Genomic DNA, 20,678 nt, shown 5'->3' with positions numbered 1-20,678 from the left:
CAGGCCCCAGGCCTGCAATGCCCATATGACCACCAGGGGGCGCCCAAGGGCTCACTCAGGGCCGGCGAACGTGGCCTTGCTAAGGTGGCAGGATAACACCCTGGAAGCTGAGATGAAGGACAGACGGCTCTGGCAATCAGCTTTATTTTTTCTCAGGAGCCTCTGGTTGGGAGTCATACAACCCTCAGAGGGCATCTCTGCGTGCCCTTGGTGACAGAATATACCAATGTCTTCATTCGTGAATTTGATTCTTTCATGGAGCACCCACCATATGCTGGTTTTCTGCTGTCTTGCATTCTGAGTTCTGTCCAGAGGGGGATTTGTCCTTCAAGGCAGGTAGCACTTGTTTCATGGAGCATGGGACGTGGTGACTATGGGGCCTCTCCAGTGCTAGCTTAGCTGCCTACTTCGCCGAGGAGTTGCGCTGGGCTGGAGGGGAGGGGTGCGTTATGATGGCGGGGGAGAGAGGCAAGGTCTCTGCCCCATCTCCTTCGCCAGGGCAGCTGAGGGGCCCTGTTTCATCTTGCCAGGCTGGCTCACTTTGGGGCCGGAGGGTTTGTCAGGTTGGAAATTACTTTCTTCAACTAGAACAGAGAACAGAGTGGGGCGGATGTAGAGGAGATTGCAAGTGGGGGCGCCAGTATAGTATGACTCCCCTAAGGGTTGATTCTGGAGTGAATTTTAGAGCCCGTGCCTCCCTATTGCATAGATCAGATCATTGAGGCCCAGAGAATGGCAGGGCTGGCCACAAAATAAGGTAGAGGTAGCTGGACCAAGTGGCTGGCTACTCTGGGCCAGGAAGTGAGGCTCATCAGAATCCCATGAGGCCCCTCCAAATTTTTTTTTTTTTTTGGCCATGCTGTGCAGCATGTGGGATCTTAGTTCCCTGACCAGGGATCGAACCCACGCCCCCTGCAGTGGAAGAGCAGAATCTTAACCACGGGACCACCAGGGAAGTCCCAAGGCCCCTCCAAATTTGATGGCAGAGTTTTGGTGCCCCCGACCTCCCCAGCCTGTTCGAGCATGGCTCCTCCCCTTTGCTCCACCCTCGGGACCATGGTACCTCCACCCAAGACACGAAGCCCACAGCTCTGCCCTGAGACGTCACGTAGAGGGACTGAAGGTTCAACAGCTCGAAGAGGTTGTGTGCCTGCAGGGGGGGCAGTTAGGAAACACTGGAGGGTAGGTGGCACCCACCCGAACCCTCTGGCTTCAGTTTCTTCCTAGGTTGGCAGCTTTGAGCAGAGGTGAAGGCCCGGGCCAGGCTCTGTCCCAGTGGTGCCCACCCCACCTTGTTTCTGAGCCTGGGAGGGCTGGACAGCTGTGATGGTGGGGGGGAGACCAAGACCTGGGCCTACAATGTCCAATATGACCACCAGGGGTCCCCAGAGTCCACACAAGGGACTAGTGGAAAGGACCCGCTTTTCAGCATCATCCGGCATCATCCACTGGCACAGAGGGGTTGGGGCCACGCTTAGGTCCCCAACCTGCTTCTGTCCCTCCATGACCCATGTACCAGGCTCTGTGCTTGCAGGGGGGAGGGGATCAGCATTCAGAGTGATTAAGTACTTTGCCCAAGATCACACAGGCAGAATGTGGTAGAACTGAAATTGAAACCCATGTGTGCCTTGATGAAAAGACATTTTTAACCACTGTTTCTCTCCATCCAGAATCCTCTGTTTCCCAAGCTCTCCCTCTTCCCTAGTCTCTGCATCATCCCAACAGCCCTGGAACTGAGAGACAGAGAGGGCGGGAACTGCATGCCCATTCCACAGGTGAGGAAGCAGGCACAGGAAGAACAGAGAGCCACATAGCATGTCCGGGAAGCTGGAGCCAAGTTTCCCTCTCAGGCTCTTCCCTCTATCCCAGGACCCCTGTCTGCCCACAGCGCAAATTTTCCCCATTACCTGGTGCAGGGAGGTCTCCGGGGACAGCTTCAGGGTCACTGGCTCCACGGGGCAGCCCCCAGCCAAGATGTCCTGCAGACACTGCTGGGGATGGGGGAAGGGTTATGGGGGCCTGGGACAGCTCCCCCTTCCCCAGGCAGCCCCTGTCAAACCACAGGCTATCATCTGGCCACTCCCCTCACAACCCTGCTGACTCCCCATCTTCTACTGACACCTCATATGAGCACTCACCTGGTGTCCTGGAACCCAGGAGGGTGGCTCAGCCTGGAGGGCCTGCACCAGGTGTGCCCTTTGCACGGTGCCCACCAGTATCTGAGACTCTGGACAAGTGGAGAGGGAGAGGAAAAAAGCCACATTATGAAAAAAGAACTTACGTTTACTGGACAGCTACGATGTGCCAAGAAGTGTGCTGGGTGTTCTCATGACTTTTGGGAATGTACAGCACCTATGGGTCAGGAACTATTACCACCCATTTTACGGAAGAGGAAACCGAGGCTCAGAGGCACAGAGAGGTTAGTTGTCCTGCCCAAGGTCACTCAGCTTCTGACGTGGAGGAGTGGTAGCTGAGGGTGGCCAGGTAAGGCTGCCAGGGGCCCGGGAGGTAACCTGCCCTCCCCAAGATGCCCCACCTGGCAGGGCCTCAAGGCAGGAGCAGGTCTGGGACACCTGCATGAAACTGTGCATCAGGGCTGGGCTTTGTCCCTCATTTCCCATAGGAAGTTTCACTGGCTCAGCCCAGTGAAGGCATGAACCTGGAAGGCCACCATGTTCTGAGGTCCTCCTGCGTGCTGGAGGCTTGGCAAGACTCACTCCAGGGTATCACTGGAGTCTGCAGGTATTTAGTTTTGAGGGACAGCCTGATCTTTTTGCTTTTTGTCCAGTAAAATAAAAACTTTACAAGTGGACATACAAATGCTCCCTGTTTAAAAACAAAAACAATTAAAGCTATTTCTTGGATGAGCAGCAGGGTCCCACAGGCTGGGCCTGTGCTGGTTGGGAACTCTTTGCTTCCTGTGGCTCTAAGGGTAGAAGTGGAGTTTGTCTTGTTCTAGCAGGGGGGTGAAGGTTCTTGAGAGGTCACCCATGTGCAGATATTTTCAAGTGTGATATTTGGCATGTTCTATGGGATAATGTTATAGGTGTCCCAATTTGGGTGGGGAGAAGGGCCTGGCCTTTGGGATGAGAACCTCTGACAACGCTGTCCTCCCTATTTTCCAGATGTGGCAACTGCAGTTCATAAAGCTTAAGGGATGTATCTACAGTTCTGCTGCTCATACATTGCTTTACGCCTCTTGGGGTGGGTGTGGGGATGACCCATACGGTTGCGCAGGTTGCTCACTGCACAAGATACCTGCCCAAAGGACAAGTGGGGATCAAACTCCAGCTGTGCTATGCTTGCCAAGTGTACAATTTTGTTTCAGCTGCACAAAGGGGACATATGGGCTGACAGTGGCCCTGAGTGGGGCATGGCTGTCCCCTCCCTACCCCCCAGCTTATCTTTCCCACTCATACTGTACTTGTCCTAGAGGGAAATGATGCTCTAGCTAGGTCCTCTCCCAAGATTCAGCTTATGTGTCTTTTAACAAGGGCCCCCACTCATTTTTCTCTAAAAGGATGTCTTTCTCATGGCAACAGGGTTGAGGGAGGTGACTCAGTTGGGGAATGCCTGAAGGGGAGACTGAGGGAAGGAGCCTTCTGGGAGACCCTAGTAGTGTTACCATCATCCTACGCCTGCTCCGCAAGTAGGATGGCTATTACCTCCATTTTACCAATGAGGAAACTGAGGCTCAGAGAGGTGAAGTGACTTGCCCAAGGTCACACAGTTGCAGAGCCTGGTTTTGGATCCAGGTGCCTGATAGGTACAATGCCCTGCTTACCCATTCCTGGGCCTGACCCTCCCAGGTCCAAGAGGAAGGTAGAGGGAATGCCCCCTCCCCATTCGTGCTCCCCCTTCCTGTCGGGCACCTGTGCTCTCCACCAGGGGGTATTCGGCAGTGTCTGTGGAGGTCACGACCTTGACCACCTCCTCCTGCGGTGTGTCCTTGGCCAGCGTGGTGATGGTACAGTTCATGAAGTGCTCCACAGTTACGTGGTGACAGCTGAGGTAGAGGGATGCTCCCATCAGGTCCTGGGGTGGGGGTTATTCAGACCCCTGGACAAGCTGGGGGGACCCGGGAGGAGTTTTGCCGGTTCTCCAGCGTGGGCAGGGTCTAAGAGATTCCTGGGATGAACAGCTCCTAGCACCCCAACGTGGGCAGGGAGGAACCTGGGGACCAGCTGGCCTATGGCCTGGCTCTGGATTCCCAGCCCTCTGGACCCCTATCTCCCCCCTAGACCAGCTCTACTTTGATCTGTTTTATTCAGAAGCCGTCGCTGGAGAATTTCATTTGAAGAAAAGTTTTATGGCATAAAGGGAAAAAAGAGCTTTAAAGTTTGAAAATCACGGGAGTCACCACCCCCATTTAACAGATGGGGAAACTGAGTCTGGAGAAGGGGGCAACTTGCACATGTTTGGAGCTGGGCCTTGGACTCAGGACTCTCAGAGCCTCTTAGTCCTCTTTCTCTGGGGACAGAGGCTGCTCAGCCCTGTCTGGTTGAGTCAGGACCTCAAAGCTCATTTCCATTGCAGTATTCCAGTCCCACCTCTGGCTCCCAACGCCCCAGTGAGGACAGCAGAGCAGGAGCAGGGGGAGGGGTGGGACCTCCCAGAGCTGGTGCTGACTCTCTGTGTGACCTGGAGCAAGACATGGCACCTCTCTGAGCCCCACTTTCTGACAAATGGGCGATATCTGTCCTCCTGTTGTGGAGACCGACTGATGACCAGTAAGACACTGAGGCTAGGGACTCCCCCAAGGTCACACAGGGAGCTGGAGAGAATGGAGACTAGGGAGCAGCCATGTGTCAGCCCCTCGCACACTCACCCATGTCCAAGGTCAGCCCACCCAGACGCCATCACCTCAGCTCAGCCAGCCGGAGCAGACACCGCTCACCTGATTTTTCGGCACCGGATCCACGGAAGGTATGGCAGTCTCTTGACAATGATGGTGCCGTCGTAGAAGGAAGGCTGGCAGCTCTGGGCGATGGCGTTGGCCGCCAGGACCGCCATCAGCACAGGTAGCACGTGCACGATCTGGCCAGTCAGCTCGAAGGCCAGCAACGCTGTGGAGACTGAGTGGGTCACAGCCCCTGAAAAAGCCGCAGCCCCTGCAGAGGGCAGAGCCAGGGAGGGGGGCTCAGGCCAGGAGACAGCTTCATGCAAAGGGCAAGGCTGCTGTGCCTATGGCCATGGGCTGGGGTGGGAATTGTCCAGAGGCCACACATTGGCCACTGTTGGAAGTGCCCTATGCCTGGGCTTGGTGAGAGAAAGAGCAGTAAGGAAGAAGGGGCATCAGGGACAAGACCGGAGCTAGAAAAAGTAATGGAGGCTAAGGGGAGGGGCTCAGGGAAGGGTGGGGCTCATTGGGAGGCTAACGACCTCCCCATGCCCTGCAGAACTACTGGCTGATTCTCCGGGTCCAGCCCAGACCCACGATGTTTGCCCATCCAGTGGGAACCCGGTTTACTCACCTGCCAGGGCATACCCCCCAGGCATGATGGGGTTGGTGACACCTCCAGCCACGATGCCCTCTGGGAAGGCAACAGAGAGGGCCTCCCCTATGAGGCGCCCGATGGCAGCTCCTGGTCACAGATTTAGGGTGAGGACAGGGAGCCAGGCTGACCCGGTCCCCACAGCCCTCCATCCCTGGGGATCAACCTCAGTACCATCCTGGGGAGGTGGGTGGACCAGGAGCCATGGCCCTGTCCCGATAACCCTGAGTCTCTCAGACCCTCAACACCCCAGACTCACCGAAGATAAATATGGGCATGAAGTACCCAGCGGGCATGGGGATCGTGGTGGCCAGAATTATCATCCAGAACTGTGGGGGGTGGGAACCGAGGGGGCAGAGGTTAGAGGCAGCTGGACAGGAGAAGGCAAGGGAGGGACAAGACGGGGACAGGGGCGTTTCCCAGGGAGAAGGAGGATGCCCAGGCACACGCCCATCGCCAGTATCTGGTGTGAGGGAAGGTGTGCCCAGGGGAAGGATCCCCACCCTGGCAAAGTGCCTACTGTGTGCCTGTGCCAAGGACTCTCCTTTCCCTCTCAACCTTCCTTGATGCAAGCACAGTAACTAGCCCATTTTAAAGATGAGGAAACCGAGGCTCAGAGAGCTGAAGCAAATTGCCCAGGACCACACAGCGGGCAGAGGTCAGGTCAGGGAGTCTGCGAGAAGGCCTAGGCCCTGCGCTACGTACATGCTATGGGGAGGTACCCCATCCCACCCAAGGCTGGCCTCAGCTCTGCACACATCCCTGGGGGCCCCGGGAGCCCACCTTCATAACCAGGAAGAAGGCAAGGGTCCCAAAGATGGTGAACCGCGGGTGGTACCATTCGAACCATAGGTTCTGTGGGTCGGGCTCCGAGGGCCAGGGTGGGGACGAGTTCCGGGTCATCAGCGCCCACGAGTTATTGTCGAACAGTGAGTCCAGATGCTCCCTCATGGACAGCTGGAGAAGGGGGCAGCTCGGAGTTCTGTGTGAGGGCCGGGCGGCAGCCCCTGCCACCCCCCACTGCCTGACCCTGCCTCAAATCCTCCTCTGCCACTTGCTGTTGGGGGGAGACCTTGGCAAGGGCTCTGGCCCTCCTGGAGCTGCACAGCCATCCCTTATAGGTGTTGTGGGGGTTAAGGGAGATGACGGGCGCAAGTTGGACAACGACTGGGCATTCCCCCCTCTGGCCACCCCAGCTCAGCACCCCTTACCCGAGAAGCCATGAAGCGGCCCACGCCAGGGGGATAGGTGATGGAGGCGAGAACCAAGGCCGCCAGAGCCGAATACAGAGGCTTGCTGTGGGGTGGTGGGGGTGGAGGGCCAGCTCCAGTGCCAGCCGTCCTCTTCCCCTCCCCCCACCCCACGGAGCGGGCCCCCCACCCTGGGGGCTGACGCTGAGGCAGGAACAGGAGGAAGAGGCACAGGCGCAGGGGACGTGTGGGGGTCAGCCCCACACCGCTCGTGTAAGCAGGGCTCGGGGCTGATAGGAGAGCTTGGGACAGAGGCAGGCTGCCCGCCAGGCAGGTGGGACCAGGGCAGGACCCGCCAAGGTGGAGGAGGGCTGATTCTGAAATGCCAATGCCAGGGGGCAGACAAGGTTGGTAAGGAGAGGGGGCTCAGTAAGGGGCCTGGGGCTCCACGGGGAAGTAGGGGTTCAGTGAGGGGGAGGGAGGGTAGTGAGGGAGGGAGGGCTCAGATATTGGGGTTGGGAGCCTAGTAAGTGGGGGAGCAGTTACTATGGGGACCTGGACAGGGGTGTTAGTGAGAGGTGGGGATCTCTATATAAGGCTCAGGAGAGTCTAGGGGCATCACCCTGAGGGGTCCCTGGCCCCCATGCAGAGCCCACCTGGTGGCCAGCAGTTTGGAGAGGACCCGATTGGTCTTGACAAAGCCGAGGAACGTTCGCTGACAGAAGAGGTAAGCACAGCTCAGGATGCCACAGATGGCCCTGCAGGGAGGGGAGGGGAGTCCAGAGCCCCTCGCCAGGACCAAGGGCAGCAGTTCTGGCTGCGGGAGGCCCCCAGTTGGGCTCTTGGGGGGCCAGAGGCATCCACTCACCCCAGCGCCACAAAAAAGAAGATCTCTGGCAGGTCAAAGGGCACATCTACCCGGAAACTGGTCTTGTAGAGGGAGGTGATGGTCTCTGGGAAAGCAGGGGAGTGGGGATCAGAGACCACAGTCCTACCCCGGCCAAACCGAAGGCTCAGAGTTAACAGGCAGGAGTGGAGGTGCTGCCACGTCCTGCCCCCAAACACCCTTTCCCTGGCCCTGCCTCCCCGGCCAGCTTCATCCGCTTCTACCCTCGGGGCTCCTCCCATCCTTCATGCCCAATACAGGTCCATTCGTTTCCACACTTCTAGAAGGAGGGGAGTGGAGAGGAAGAAGAGAAGGGAGAGGAGAAAAGAGGGAGGAGGGAGAGGAAGGGGAGGAGGAGGGAAAAGGTAGGGGAGGAGGGAGGAGGGAGGGGAGGCGGGGCAGGGGGCAGGGTCTAGGGTGGGGCTCACCCTGCTCGCTGTTGAAGACAGCCAGGAGGCGGAACATGAAGGCCCCACAGGTGGCAGCGAAGAAGCCCCTCCAGTAATCCCAGACCGAGAAGTGGGAGGACATGACCTCGATGCTGAACAGAATGCCTGGGGGCAACACTGAGCTTCGACAGACACCACCACGCCCCTCCCAGCGCCCTGACCACTCCCGTCCTGATCTCCCACAGCCCGAAGAGACAGGGCCACCCCTTCTCTTTGGTCCTGAGCTGAGGGGAGGGGAGGGCAGGGCGGGAGCCCCCTGCCCAGGGAACGGGCTTGTAGGCGCTCCTCTCGGCCATCTCAAACCTTACAACAGCCTTTGGGGTGGGGACGATTACAATCCCCATTTTACAGACGAGGAAATGAGGCTGAGAACTGAACTCACCGGCCCAGGGTCACGCAAGGCGAGCTGAGTTTCAAACCCAAGTCTGTCTAATGTGACCGTGAAGCATCTCGACACCCACCCCGACCTCCACCCTGGGGCGGCTCTGCCCTCCCGGTAAGACTGAAGTAACAACCAAGACCGGATTAGCCGCCATCCTCCCTGCGGGTTCCTCCGCTGGGCGGAGGAGCGAGGTAGTCAGTCGGCCAGGGGAGGGACGGGGGGTCGGGGGTGGGCGCCCGGGGTGCAGGGGGAGGGCCTCACCGCTGAAGGGCGCCGCGAACACTGTGGCCACGCCCACCGCCGCTGCCGCCACCAGCATTTCGTTTTGCTTGCTCTTGTTCTGGGGGGATCCGGAGTCCCGCGCTGAGAGTCAGCCCCCGCCCTCCCCTCCGTCTCATTCCTCCAAGGAAGGGGGCCCATGAGCCCCTTACCTCAGACTCCCCAATGGCCTTGGTGCGCAGGCGGCCCAGGTAGGCAGCGATCATCACAGACAGGTGCACGAAGGGGCCCTGCCAGAGGAGGTGTGCGCACAGGGCACAGGGTCCGCCCCCTGGGGGGAGCCGGGGCCCTTGCTCCTCTCCTTCCTCCCCCTCCGGGCCCAGGGTTGGGGGGTAGAGGGAGCCTCATCCAGAGGCAGCTCGGCTGCCCCACCCACTCCCTATGGCTCCATCTCCCCAGGTCCTTTGTCACACTCTGGGGACCTGGCCTGTCTCCTCCCCAAGACTGAGCCCCGCGAAGGCAGGCCCTGGCCTGAGTTCTCCCTGACCTAGCTTCGGTGGGGATGGAGAAAAGGCAGAGGGGGCAGGAGGGCAGGGTGGGACGGGGTGGGGTGCTCTCATGCCCATCCATACCACTTTGCCCAGGAAGATAGTGCTGCCCGTGGCCAGGGTGCAGGTGAGGCCCACCACCTTGGCCCCGAAGTTCTTGATATCCAGGTAGTCCTCCAAGACCACGCCCGACAAGATGGTCTTCAGCTCCGGAATTCCAGAACCTTGGCAGGGGATGGATGGACGGGGTGAGGGTGGGGAGGAAGAGGAGGGACAATCTCTAGATAAACCCTTATCGCTTTACCCTGCACAGGGTTCACATCATGATCTCGTCAGCTCCCCTAAACCCTGTGAGTTAGGATTCCTAAACTCATTTTGCAGATGAGGAAGCTGAGGGACAGACAGGGGATGTGAATTGCCTACGTTCTTCCAGCTGGTCCTGCCAGTCAGCTATTGCAGGATAGGGGGGAACCTAGGAGAGAATCTCAGGCCACTCAGATGCATCCCTGCAGCTCCCCTGTGCTGCTGGCCTGGAGCTGAAAGCAGAGCTGAGAGGCCTGGAAGAGATGCGCCCCTCCGTGAGCCCCTCCCTGGGGAACCATGGTGCCGGCCCAGAGGAGCCCTCAGAAAGGGAGCAGAGTCAACAGTGACCCGAGTCAAGCAAGGTCTGTCCTGGGGTCTCCCTGGGGGCGCAGTGGTTAAGAATCCGCCTGCCAATGCAAGGGACATGGGTTCGAGCCCTGGCCCGGGAAGATCCCACATGCCACGGAGCAACTAAGCCCGTGCGCCACAGCTACTGAGCCTGCGCTCTAGAGCCTGCGAGCCACAACTACTGAGCCCACGTGCCACAACTACGGAAGCCTGCACGCCTAGAGCCCGTGCTCCGCAACAAGAGAAGCCACGACAATGAGAAGCCTGAGCACCTCAACGAAGAGTAGCCCCCGCTCACTGCAACTAGAGAAAGCCCGCACGCAGCAACGAAGACCCAACACAGACAAAAATAAATAAATAAATAAATTTATAAAAAAAAAAAGATCTGTCCTTCTCACTGTGTGACTTCAGGCAACTTACACAACTCGTCTGAGCCTGACTTCTCTGGCTGTGAAGTGGGGTTACTGTTTCCTGCCTCCCCCCATCAGGAGCCCCGAGGGACAGGAAAAGGCTCTGGGCAGTGGGCACTGCGGGGCAAGGCAAACAGGCAAATGGCATGGCGATGGGCTTACCTCCCGAGAAGGGCGTGATGCTCTGGGAAAAGCCTGAGGAGAAGGAGACCAGGGCCACAGTGTACACGGTCCAGGAGAGATACCGGAGTAGGTGGCTGTCCCCAATCTCCCGGTACAGCCACTTGTGTGCTGGGGACAGCTGGGAGTCAGGGAGCCATCCACAGGCTCTGCAGCCCTCAGGCGCCCACTTGCTGGCCAGGAAATGGAGGCTCAGAGGGTGGTGGCCCAGGACCACCCAGTAAGTGGCAGATACCCAAGAGGAGGCAAGAGTAGGACCCTGGATCATATCCCAGTGTTGCCACTCCCTAGCTGAGTGACCTTTTGCAAGCCATTCAACATTCTGAGCCTCTGTTTCCCCATCTGTCAAATGGGCTCTCAGATGAGGTCTGGTGCATGGCAGGTCCTCGTAATGCCACCTGAGCAAGTCTCCCAGAGAAGGTGTGTTAGACACTTCCTGCCCCGTGCCCCCTCTTCCAGGGAGACCTCAGGGTGGAGAGAGCCTGCCGAAGCACGGGGAGAGGATGTTCTACGCCTGATGGTTTAGACAAGTGCTCTCCCCCACAGTTACTGAGCTGAGAGCAAGGAGGGAGGAGAAGGAGCGGGGGCGGCAGGAAGCGGTGGGCAGAGAGCTCAGAGGAAGAAGGAATATTTGGTCTTTCACTCATTGTGCAGATGAGGAGACTGAGGCCCAGAGAGGAGCAGGAGCCTGCCCAGGGTCACACAGCAAGTCAAGAGCAAAGCCAGGACCAGACCCAGGCCTCCTCCCCACCCAGAGCCCTCCCCCACCCCCGCTGCACCTGGCGGCCCATCTGGCATCCCGAAAGCGTGCTCGAAAGCCCCGGGTCCAGAGCAGGCGCGCATGCCATGCATGTCGGGGAGGGGTTACCTCGGACCACACGCCCGACAGTGAAGCTCATGGTGTAGCTGATCAGGGCCATGAGCACCCCGAGGGTCATCAGGAAGTACCAGTCCTCACCCATGCGGAACAGCTTCTGCTTCAACCACTCGAGGCCACCTGGGGCAGGGGCATCAGGTGGTAGCCCAGGGCCCAGTGAGGGCACGGGGCGGGGGCGGGGGGGCAGGGGCTGTGTGGGGCTGGGGCCAGGTGGTCGAATCCAGGGAAGCTGGGGCGGGGCTCTGCATCACGTGAGAGACAGCAGGATTTGTGCAAGTGAAGGTGGCAGCACGGTGGGCGCCAGGCCTATTGGCCCCGCCAGGAGGGGGCCTTTGACCCACCCGCCCTCCCCACCCCTGCCCCTTCCTGAGGTACTTATGGAAGAATGACGGAGGGGGCAGGGTGTGGAGGGAGGGCTGGGAACTACATTTTCTCCAGCATCTCCGCAGGGGACATAGCTTAGAGGACACGAGAGTCTAGAGAGACTGCTCTGTTGTCCGAGGACCAGTGGGGCTGTCCTGGTGTCAGGCCAGAGAGCACCCACTGGGCCCCTAGCAAGGTCCCCGGCAGAGTGATCAGGCCTGGGGACTGCGTTCCCCAAAGGCAGAGAGCAGACATCTAGCACGTCTGTCCCACAGACTGGCAGACAGATCCCCTCCCTCCCTGCCGCCCAGGACGGGGGCAGCTCTTGGGCTCCAAAGTGGGTGGGGAGGCGGACCCAGGGAGGGTGATGTCCCGAAGGGTTTTCGACAGGGAGCGGAAGGGAACCTAGCTGTCACCTCGGATGCCTCGGCGGATGCGGGGACACGGGCCCCATAGCTCCTGAAGTGTCACAGGATTCCCCGAGGAGCCCTCACGAAGCCCTACCAGCTCCTCCATCAGGCCCCTGAGGGAATGGACAGGCAGACAGACCCTTGGTGAGCTGCTCCAACGCCCGTACCCAGCCACTGGGCCCTTCCAATATGTACTTCCCAGATAGAAGGGAAAGGTAGCATTTTCAGGAGGGGACGTGGGTCTGGTGTGTCCTGAGGGGGTGGCCCCGAGGGTGCGAGTGTGTGTGTTAATGTTTGAGATGAGGGCAGTGGTCCCTAGCTGTCCCCTCCATGTCCAGCAGCAGGTTGATCAAGCCAGGACCCCAGGCTCAGAGCCCCCTTCCCCATCCTGTGGCCACCACTCCTACCCTCCCTGGACGCTTGTCTGCTTCCACTGCTCAGAGCAGTCTCCTTGCCCAGGGGAGTCACTGTCTCACTGTGGGGTCCCCATGGACCGCTCTGACTCCCCATGCCCATCCCTGAGCCTCCTCCCCCTCAGCTCAGGCCAGAGTCAGGAAAATTCCAGGCCCAGAAGGAGAAGCCTTGAGGGTCCAAAGGAGGTGCTGGCTCCCTGCCGCCCAGCCTCCTGCTCCTGCCCTGCCTGCCCTGCCTTGCCCTGGTCCTGGCAGGTTCCATCCAAGTCCCTGCCCCAGCTCTGAACCCGGCGGCCCCTCACCTCTGTCAGTCCGCTCTGCTGTGGCCCCAGCCAGGCCTCCTCTGACAGAGACTCCTTTGCTTGCAGCTCAGGTGCACCTGGACAGGTGTGTGTTCCACCAATCAACATCCTGGCCCCCCCTCCTCCCCGCCCCAGCCCGCCGGGGTTTACCCTGGCCATTAAGAATGTCCTTGACAAACCAACTGGAACTGCCCCAGCCAGCTGAGTGGTGCAGGCCAGAGCAGCCAGGAGGGACGAGGGGCAGGGGCTCCCCAACCTACCAGAGCCACACAGAGGTGGGTGGCAACCAACCCAGCTACCGGGTGGGGTATGCAGGGCCTGGGAGGGGGAAGCTCATGACACAGCAGGATGGTGAGGGGTCATCTGCAGGGGCTGAAGGTCAGGGCTCTGGGTTCTCAGAGCTGGGCATGGGAGGGGCTTGAAAGAGCGGAGAAGGACCCATAGGGAAGGGGTGTTATTATTACTGCATCTTTGCTATATGCCAGGCACTGTGCTCAACCCTCCTCCAAATCAGTGAGTGCTCAGAGAAACCCAGCGAGGTGGGCAGTATTAGGCCATTTTAAAGAAACGGAGTTTCAGAACTTCTCTGGTGGTCCAGTGGGTAAGACTCCACGCTCCCAGTGCAGGGGGCCAGGGTTCGATCCCTGGTCACGGAACTAGATCCTGCACGCATGCCACAACTAAGAAGTCTGCATGTTGCAACTAAAGATCCTGCGTGCCACAACAAAGATTCTGAGTGCCACAACTAAGACACGGCCCAGCCAAAATAAATTAATAAGTAAAAAATAAAAAAATAAATAAATATTTAAATAAAGAAACGGAGTTTCGGAGAATTGAGGCTGCTTGCTTGCCCAGGGTCACAGAGGCTGAGGGACAAAGTCAAAAGTTCCATCCACTGGGCTTCCCTGGTGGCGCAGTGGTTGAGAGTCCGCCTGCTGATGCAGGGGACACGGGTTCATGCCCCGGTCTGGGAGGATCCCACATGCTGCGGAGCGGCTGGGCCCGTGAGCCATGGCCGCTGAGCCTGCGCGTCTGGAGCCTGTGCTCCGCAATGGGAGAGGCCACAACAGTGAGAGGCCCACGTATCGCAAAAAAAAAAAAAAGTTCCATCCAGGTTTGCCTGACTCCAAAGGCTTCACACCTCTCCGAGGTCCTGCCTTGAAGACCTGCCTTGCTCAGAGCTGGGGAGGGGGCCGACAAGCTGGAGCAGGGGAAGGGAATTGGGCGGAGGGGAGGAACTTGGGCTAGATCCTCACGTCCAGACCCTCCAGTCTGAGAAGACTGCCTCAAACCACAGCACCCAAGGGGCAGTGGCTCTGCTTGGGGCTTCTACGTAAATGCCACAGACCCTGTCCCACCCCAATGGAATGTAGGAACATGCACATTAGGTCTGGAACCCAGTGAATCCTCCCAGCACCCTTGTGGGTCAGGGACAGCATCACCATTTTGCAGATAATAAATGGAGGATCAGAGAGGTGCAGTCACTCATCTAAGGTCACAAAGCAAAGGCTGAACCCAGACTTCGATTCTGTGGCTCTCCCTCTTCCCAGAGCTCCTCCAGCTCCTGTGGCTTAAGCCTTCAGGGCAAGGCTTTGGGCACAAAGCAGAGGATTTGTGCCTGATACCAATTTTAGAAGATTTGGGCAAGAGATCTGGGACAACTCCCCCTGCTCTTCCAGACAAAGCCCCCTTTCTGAAAATCACGATGGACCTCAATGACTTGTTAAAATCCTGAGGCCCTGAGCCACCCTCTGCCCCTAGATGTCAGCCAAGTTAATCCCAAATAGGAGCACATGTGTGTTGAGGGTGGGGGGTGGGGGGGTTGGGGAGTGGAGGCTGCTGCTCTGCACGGATCTGGGCCCACCGTTGCCTCCGCTGCCCCAACCTGTGTACAGTAACAGGATAACTGGCCGCCCTGTTGACATCCCAAACCCATCTCTGGTCTCGGGCAGCTGCTGGCTCCAACTCACAGCCGGCATTGGCCAGCCAGCCAGCACCGCACGGCCACACCCTCACCTCCAGCCCTGTGAGCATCAGGAAACTGGGAAGAGGAAAGCAAAGGGACATGGTGCTGGTGGCTAGTCCCTCCCAAAGCCATTTCCCCCTGATGCCAGCCCCCAACTTCTCCCTCTCCTGCATCAAGCAGTGAAGGGTGAGAGCTTGATGCCAGAGCAGCTCTCCCACCCCTAATGGGTCCTTGACCGCTCAGAGACTCAGTTTCCTCTTCTGTCCAATGAGGGGAGCCTGAGAGCCATGACGGCAGGGCCCTATCTCTGCCTCGTTCATCACGAGTCCCCCAGAGCCTCAACGGTGCCCGGCACATAGCAGGTGTTCAGTAGATACCTGCTGAGTGATAAGTGGTTTCCGGACACTGGCCTGTGGGCCGGCTGAGTGGGGACCTGATGGGAGCCAATTCCTGGTCCCTTCTCAAGAGCCCAGATCAGAATCTTGGGGTACATGAGAAGAGTCTGTGTTTGTTGAAAGTCCCTCCGAGTGATTGGGGTGCCCTGGCAGGTATGGGATTCAAGGCATTGGATCGTCTCTGAAGTTCCTTCTGTCCCTGGGATCTGAAAGGAGAGACATGCACAGAGACAGGGGAACGGCCTTGATGACCTTTCAGGGTCCCTCCTGGCCATTGAAGTCAGTGGATCCAGTGCATGTGCGGGTGATGCCTCAGGGATGGGGGGAAGCAGGGGGAGGAATGGTGGGCGGGGGTGGGTAATGAGATCTGACGTCCAGGAGCAGTGACTCAGGCCCTCAGCACCATGACCTTGTATCTGCATTTAGCCACTGGCTCCTGTTTCCCTGGCGGGCGGCAGGCTTCTGGGTCCCCCACCCCCACCCCACCCTCTTTCCACCTCACCTCAGTGCTGGTGACTTCCTGGCAGCCCTACTGGAACCCCGTCGGCCAGGATGGGTGACATAAGCCAGGCAGGAATCTCCACTAGACAGACAGACCCCTTTGGCTCCAGCCACCACCCTGACCCCACTTCACGGACTACCGGCACCAGTGGTTACCCGTGTTGACGGACCCCCCCACCCCACCAACCACCCCAGGGAGAAAGTGTTGTGGGAGCCAGAGAAAAGAGAAACTGTCCCGACCTTCAGGAGCCCCCAGTCTAACGGGGAGACAGGCGAATCCCTAACCCAGGGAACTGCCAGTCTGATAGGGGAGAGAGGACCCAGGAAGACCACGTCACACTCAGGTGCTGGGGTGGGCAAAGCCAGTTGGTACAGAGGGCATCTGGGCAGGCCCCCCTGTGTGGGCTGCAGCAATCAGGGAGGGCTCCATGGAGGAGGAGGAACTGGAGCTGATCTGGGAAGGAAGGGCAGGATTTGGAGGGGGGACGCAGAGGCCCCACACTGCAACCTGGGCAGCAGAGGACCCCCCGCCTCCCAGAACGGCCTTCCCTGCTTCACCCCCTGGTCCCGCATGATCTGTGCACGGGCAGAGGGGCTTCTCAGGGGTGTTCGGCACCAGACTGTCTCCATAACTGAATGTTCAGGTCACCCCGGCCTCCTGGAGGGTTTGGATCAGATAAGACAGGGTTCAAATCCCAGCTCTGCCACTTGCTCGTGTGCAAGCCCCAGGCTCTCTGTGAGGCTCTGTTTCTCTATCTATAAAATGGGAATACCATCTCCTTCCTGAGCCGTGCGGGGATCAAATGAGGCCATGCTGGAGAGCTCGCAGCCAGCAGCCGGTGCCCAGCAGGCACCTGAGAAGTCAGAGCTAGAATGATTGTCTTGCGGAGCTCTCCTGTACCTCTGACCGAGACCCTGCCCGCTGCCACCCCTGGCATCTCCTCTGAGCTGGAGGCCAAGCAGACATTTCCTGGGAACATAACCTTTTATATTGTTAAGGACCATTCCTAAATTATCTGCTCTCCCCGCCTGAGCTCAGGCCCAAGCTCCAGCCCGGCCTCAGCTTTCTCCTCTTGGGTCCCGAAATGTTCCCAGGTTGGGAGGTGTGGGTGGGGGTAGGGAGGTAAGCATGAGATCTGGGTCCCCGTGGGAGCTGGCAGGGGAACAGCTGCACAGTCTATACCCGCCACCCCCCCCGGGGCTGTCTCAGTCCTTCCTAAGAGATGGCTGTGATTATCTGCCCTGAGGGAGGGAACCCCTCGCCTCACACAGGGGTCCAGCATGTGGGGGTCCTCCATGCACCCTTGACCTCCTGACCTTGCATCTCCCACTCTCCCCAGAGCCAGGGGCTTGAGCCTTTCTGCCCTGATCACCCACACCTAGATCCCTCTCTGCCAGGGCTGGAACTTTGGGGGACAGGGGACGGAGAGAGAGAAAACCCTGTCCTCCAGGAGCTTGCAATCTGGTGGGGGAGACACAGAAACACCGAACGCACACAACGTCCTGAGGTGGGCCCCGGGGTCTGAGTGGCGAAGGGACAGCATGGGTCTCCACCTCGTTGCCATGGGAGGCTCCGGTGCTGGAGTTATCGGTCTGGAATGCCGGGCAGTGAGCTCAGCCTCATGGGCCTGCCTGTGTTGGACTGTCAGCAGTGCCGTCTCACTGGAGAAGATTTCCAGTCCCTCTGGGCCACCGAGAGGACTAAATTTAGCCGGTAGACAAGGGGCTGGCCCCACGCCCAGTGACGGTCGGGCCTTATAAAGCGGCGGCAGTCGGGGCCCGGCACGCTCCCTCCGAGCCTCCTGCCCACGCGTCCTCCTGTCCACCCTGCCCACCGGCCAGGGCCCGGCCGCCCGCCCGTGGATGAGCCACAGGACCTCCTCCACCTTCAGAGCGGAGAGAAGCTTCCATTCTTCCTCCTCCTCCTCGGCCTCCCACACCCTTCCCGCGCAGGAGCCGCCCATGGAGAAGGCTTTGAGCGTGTTCTCCGAGGATTTCGGCAGCTTCATGCGGCCCCACTCGGAGCCCCTGGCCTTCCCAGGCAAGTCCTCCGTGGGGAGGGGAGGCGCCCAGGGAGGGGACACCTGCTCCAGGGCACCACCTGATGTGGCTGCAGCTGCCAAGCTGCCAGGAACAGGTGCCGTACAGCTGCAGCCGCATGTGACCCCGGGACAGATGCAGCCACAGAGACAGATGTGGCCTGAGAACAGGCAGGGCTTCAAGAAACTGCTCTGGCCTGGGGCTCAGCTACACGCACCCCTACTCCAGGCCTGGGTGGGTCACTACAGACATATACACACACCCACCCCACCTGTGCCGGGTAAGGCCCCATCCCCCCGGCGGAAAAGGTGTGCTGCCAGAGGGCAGGTGGCAGGCAGGGAGGGTGGCAGCTACGGCTGAGGGGGAGCTCAGGCCTGGGGCCAGCCCCTTCCCTCCGGAGAGGGAGCCGGAGACCTGGGTTCTGAGGGCCAGCCCGCCCTCTGCTCTGCTCACGGCAGCCCTCCCCACAGCCCGTCCCGGGGGGCAGGGCAACATCAAGACCCTGGGAGATGCCTATGAGTTTGCCGTGGATGTGAGCGACTTCTCACCTGAAGACATCATCGTTACCACCTCCAACAACAACATCGAGGTACGAGCTGAGAAGGTGAGCCCGCTCCCCGCCCCCAGATCCTGGGCCCCACGCCTGTACCCTCTGCCCTGTGTCCCCACTCATCCCGGCAGCCCGCACCCTGCCCAGTACCCCCCAACCCCCAGGACAAACTAGAGGCCTCGCTCCTGTAGCTGGTGGGCCACGGGACCCCCGTGACTGCCTCTCTCTGCCCCAGGCTCCCAGATGCTTTCTTCCGGAGTCCAGGGCAGCTGAGGAAGCCACAGGGGATGGGGGAGGGGAGGAGGGATGCTGTGGGGAGGTGAGAAGGGAGATGAGAGGAGGGAGATCGTGGCTGAGGCAGGATAGCCCTTCCTGTGGGCATCTGGAGAGGTGGGGGGCTCACTGGTCCCTCACCTCCGGACCCCTGAATTAGGCCCAAGGTTGTGCAGAGGCCCTGCAGTTCAGGGTCACACACACCCCAAACCCCACACTCCCTCCACCCACAGGTCTCAGGGTCACTTGGTCACTAGGGTCTCTGAGTCCCAGCTTCCAGGAGGCCTGCACCCTGGAGGAGGGTGTGGCTCTGGCTGAACAGGGATGCTGCCCCCAGCGGGCCAGAGCCACTGCTGCTCCTTAGGGAAGAGGGTCGGCCCAAGGCTGCCTCTGGATCCCCCTTGGCCTGGCTTTCTCCCCTGAGCACAGGAGGCTGGATGCCTGAGGGGCGCCTCTCAGGGAAGCCAAGAACTGTGGGCACCAGGACCAGTGAGCAGCACGTGCCAGCCCTGCCACCCTCACCAGTGACTCAGCCACCCCAGGCTCCTCTGGACACTATGTGCTGGCTGAGTCACGCAGGAGGGGCCGCCGGCCGAGCCCTGACGGTGGACACCGTGTATCCGGGAATCCAAGAGGGCTCAGCTCTGCTCTGTGCCACCTCCTTGCTGCTCAGGAGCCCCAGATTCTGCCACTGAGCCTCCTCCCCATCTGAGCTCCCCCACCAAGCCCTTGCCTCTCCCCCAGGACCGCTGGAGCACCTCTAAGCACCTCGGCACCTGTCCCTGCTCAGCCCTGGCCAGCCCCTAGGCCGGGCCTCTGCACCTGAGAGCAGAACCCCTCGGCACAGGGGGGCCCAGCTGGGGTTAGACTGGGGAGCAGGAGCTGTGGCTTGACGTGAGCAGGACAAGGGTGCGGGGCAGCCTGCCCTGACCCATCACCCCTTCCCCAGCTGGCAGCTGACGGCACGGTCATGAACACCTTTGCTCACAAGTGCCAACTGCCAGAGGACGTGGACCCCACATCGGTGACCTCGGCCCTGAAAGAGGACGGCAGCCTCATCATCCGGGCTCGGCGCCAGCCACACACGGAGCACGTCCAGCAGATCTTCCGGACCGAGATAAAAATCTGATGGCCTCCCCCTCCCTTCCCCCAACTCCCCCATCTTCTCCCCCACTGGCCGGCCAGAGTGGCTCTCCTGACCCCCTCATGACAGCTTCCAGGACATCTCAGCCCAGGTTCAGGCCCTGACACCTCCACCCCAGACCCCAGGTGGGTCGTCCCCTCCAAATGTGGCCTTCTGCTCTACCCAGGGCAGGCCAGGGATCCCCTCGCTTCACCCGTGGCCCCCAGATTCCAGATGTGGCCTCGTTCACTTAATCCAGAATAAAGGGATTAGGATGGGGAACAGGAGATCCTGAAGAACCCAGTTTGGGGAAGGGGGATTGGGACAGGCAGGAACTCTGGGCAAATAATCTGCAGGACAGACAGACAAATTCTGATCTATGGAGTCTCTGCAGGGCAGGGGCAGGGGCAGGGGGACTGGGGACCTGGGGACCTGGGACCCCCTTGGCCAAGGGGAGCGGGAGAAGCAGAGGGAGATCACAGGCAGAGGTGCCCAGCTAAAGTGAACTGCCCGGGCACAGGGAGGCCAGAGACAGCCACGATGGTCCGCTTCCCCTCTGCTGTTCTCCAAGCCCCGAACCAGCTGCCAGGCTGTCTGCCCACAAGGTGCCCCAGCCAGCCAGCTGTGCCAGCACAGGGCCACATTGTGTCTGTTTATGGATGGGGTTTTTCCAATACAGCTGGTTCGTGATAAACTGTGTGAACCGTCTGTTACCTGCTCATGCCCCCAGGTAAGCCTGGGCCAAGGGGTGGGGCTGATCCTTCTCCCTCCCACCCAGAGACCTGGGCTCCTGGGGCTGCCTCCACTGCAGACATGTTACCCAACAGAGGAAGCATGGATGGGGCTTTGGGTCCTCAAGGTAGGACCCCAGCTTCCTGCCAACCTTCCCTTGTGGCCATTCACCTCCCCCATCCTGTCCTTTATAATCCGTGAAGCTATAGGCTTGGTGTGTGTATACCACACACAAACACACACACACACAAACAGGCGTACACACGTGCACGTACACACGTGCACACTTATCTTTGTCCTTCAAATACTAAACATTACCACGG

At 59.7% G+C, this 20,678-nt stretch overlaps 2 protein-coding genes across 3 annotated transcripts; one reads left to right on the top strand and one right to left on the bottom strand.

The window, feature by feature from the left end:
* Positions 1-170: 170 nt before the first annotated feature.
* LOC309800009 (chloride channel protein ClC-Ka) lies at positions 171-12,166 on the bottom strand (the record flags this gene model as incomplete). Of its 2 annotated transcripts, none has more annotated exons than XM_082613822.1 (19): positions 171-584; positions 1,064-1,150; positions 1,908-1,991; positions 2,139-2,227; positions 3,873-4,006; positions 4,898-5,111; positions 5,475-5,585; positions 5,755-5,824; positions 6,279-6,452; positions 6,707-6,791; positions 7,342-7,443; positions 7,554-7,638; positions 8,000-8,125; positions 8,664-8,742; positions 8,834-8,911; positions 9,254-9,393; positions 10,393-10,521; positions 11,279-11,428; positions 12,067-12,166. In XM_082613822.1, the coding sequence occupies 19 exons, from the start codon at positions 12,164-12,166 to the stop codon at positions 537-539; spliced, it is 2,085 nt and encodes a 694-aa protein (XP_082469948.1). In that variant the 3' UTR covers positions 171-536. The 2 variants fall into 2 exon arrangements, with proteins under 2 accessions (XP_082469948.1, XP_082469949.1); XM_082613823.1 differs by having other exon boundaries at positions 1,908-1,988; positions 11,279-11,407.
* Positions 12,167-17,297: 5,131 nt separating this feature from the next.
* Positions 17,298-20,019, top strand: HSPB7 (heat shock protein family B (small) member 7). The gene is made up of 3 exons (XM_082615109.1): positions 17,298-17,678; positions 18,148-18,281; positions 19,450-20,019. Exons 1-3 carry the CDS (start codon positions 17,501-17,503, stop codon positions 19,627-19,629), a joined length of 492 nt encoding a protein of 163 aa, XP_082471235.1. The 5' UTR covers positions 17,298-17,500; the 3' UTR covers positions 19,630-20,019.
* Positions 20,020-20,678: the final 659 nt, after the last annotated feature.

Source organism: Mesoplodon mirus (assembly GCF_964341445.2).
Source record: "Mesoplodon mirus genome assembly, chromosome: 3".
NCBI classification, from domain to species: Eukaryota; Metazoa; Chordata; class Mammalia; order Artiodactyla; family Ziphiidae; genus Mesoplodon; species Mesoplodon mirus.
This window is presented reverse-complemented; position numbering and strand designations above follow the sequence as displayed.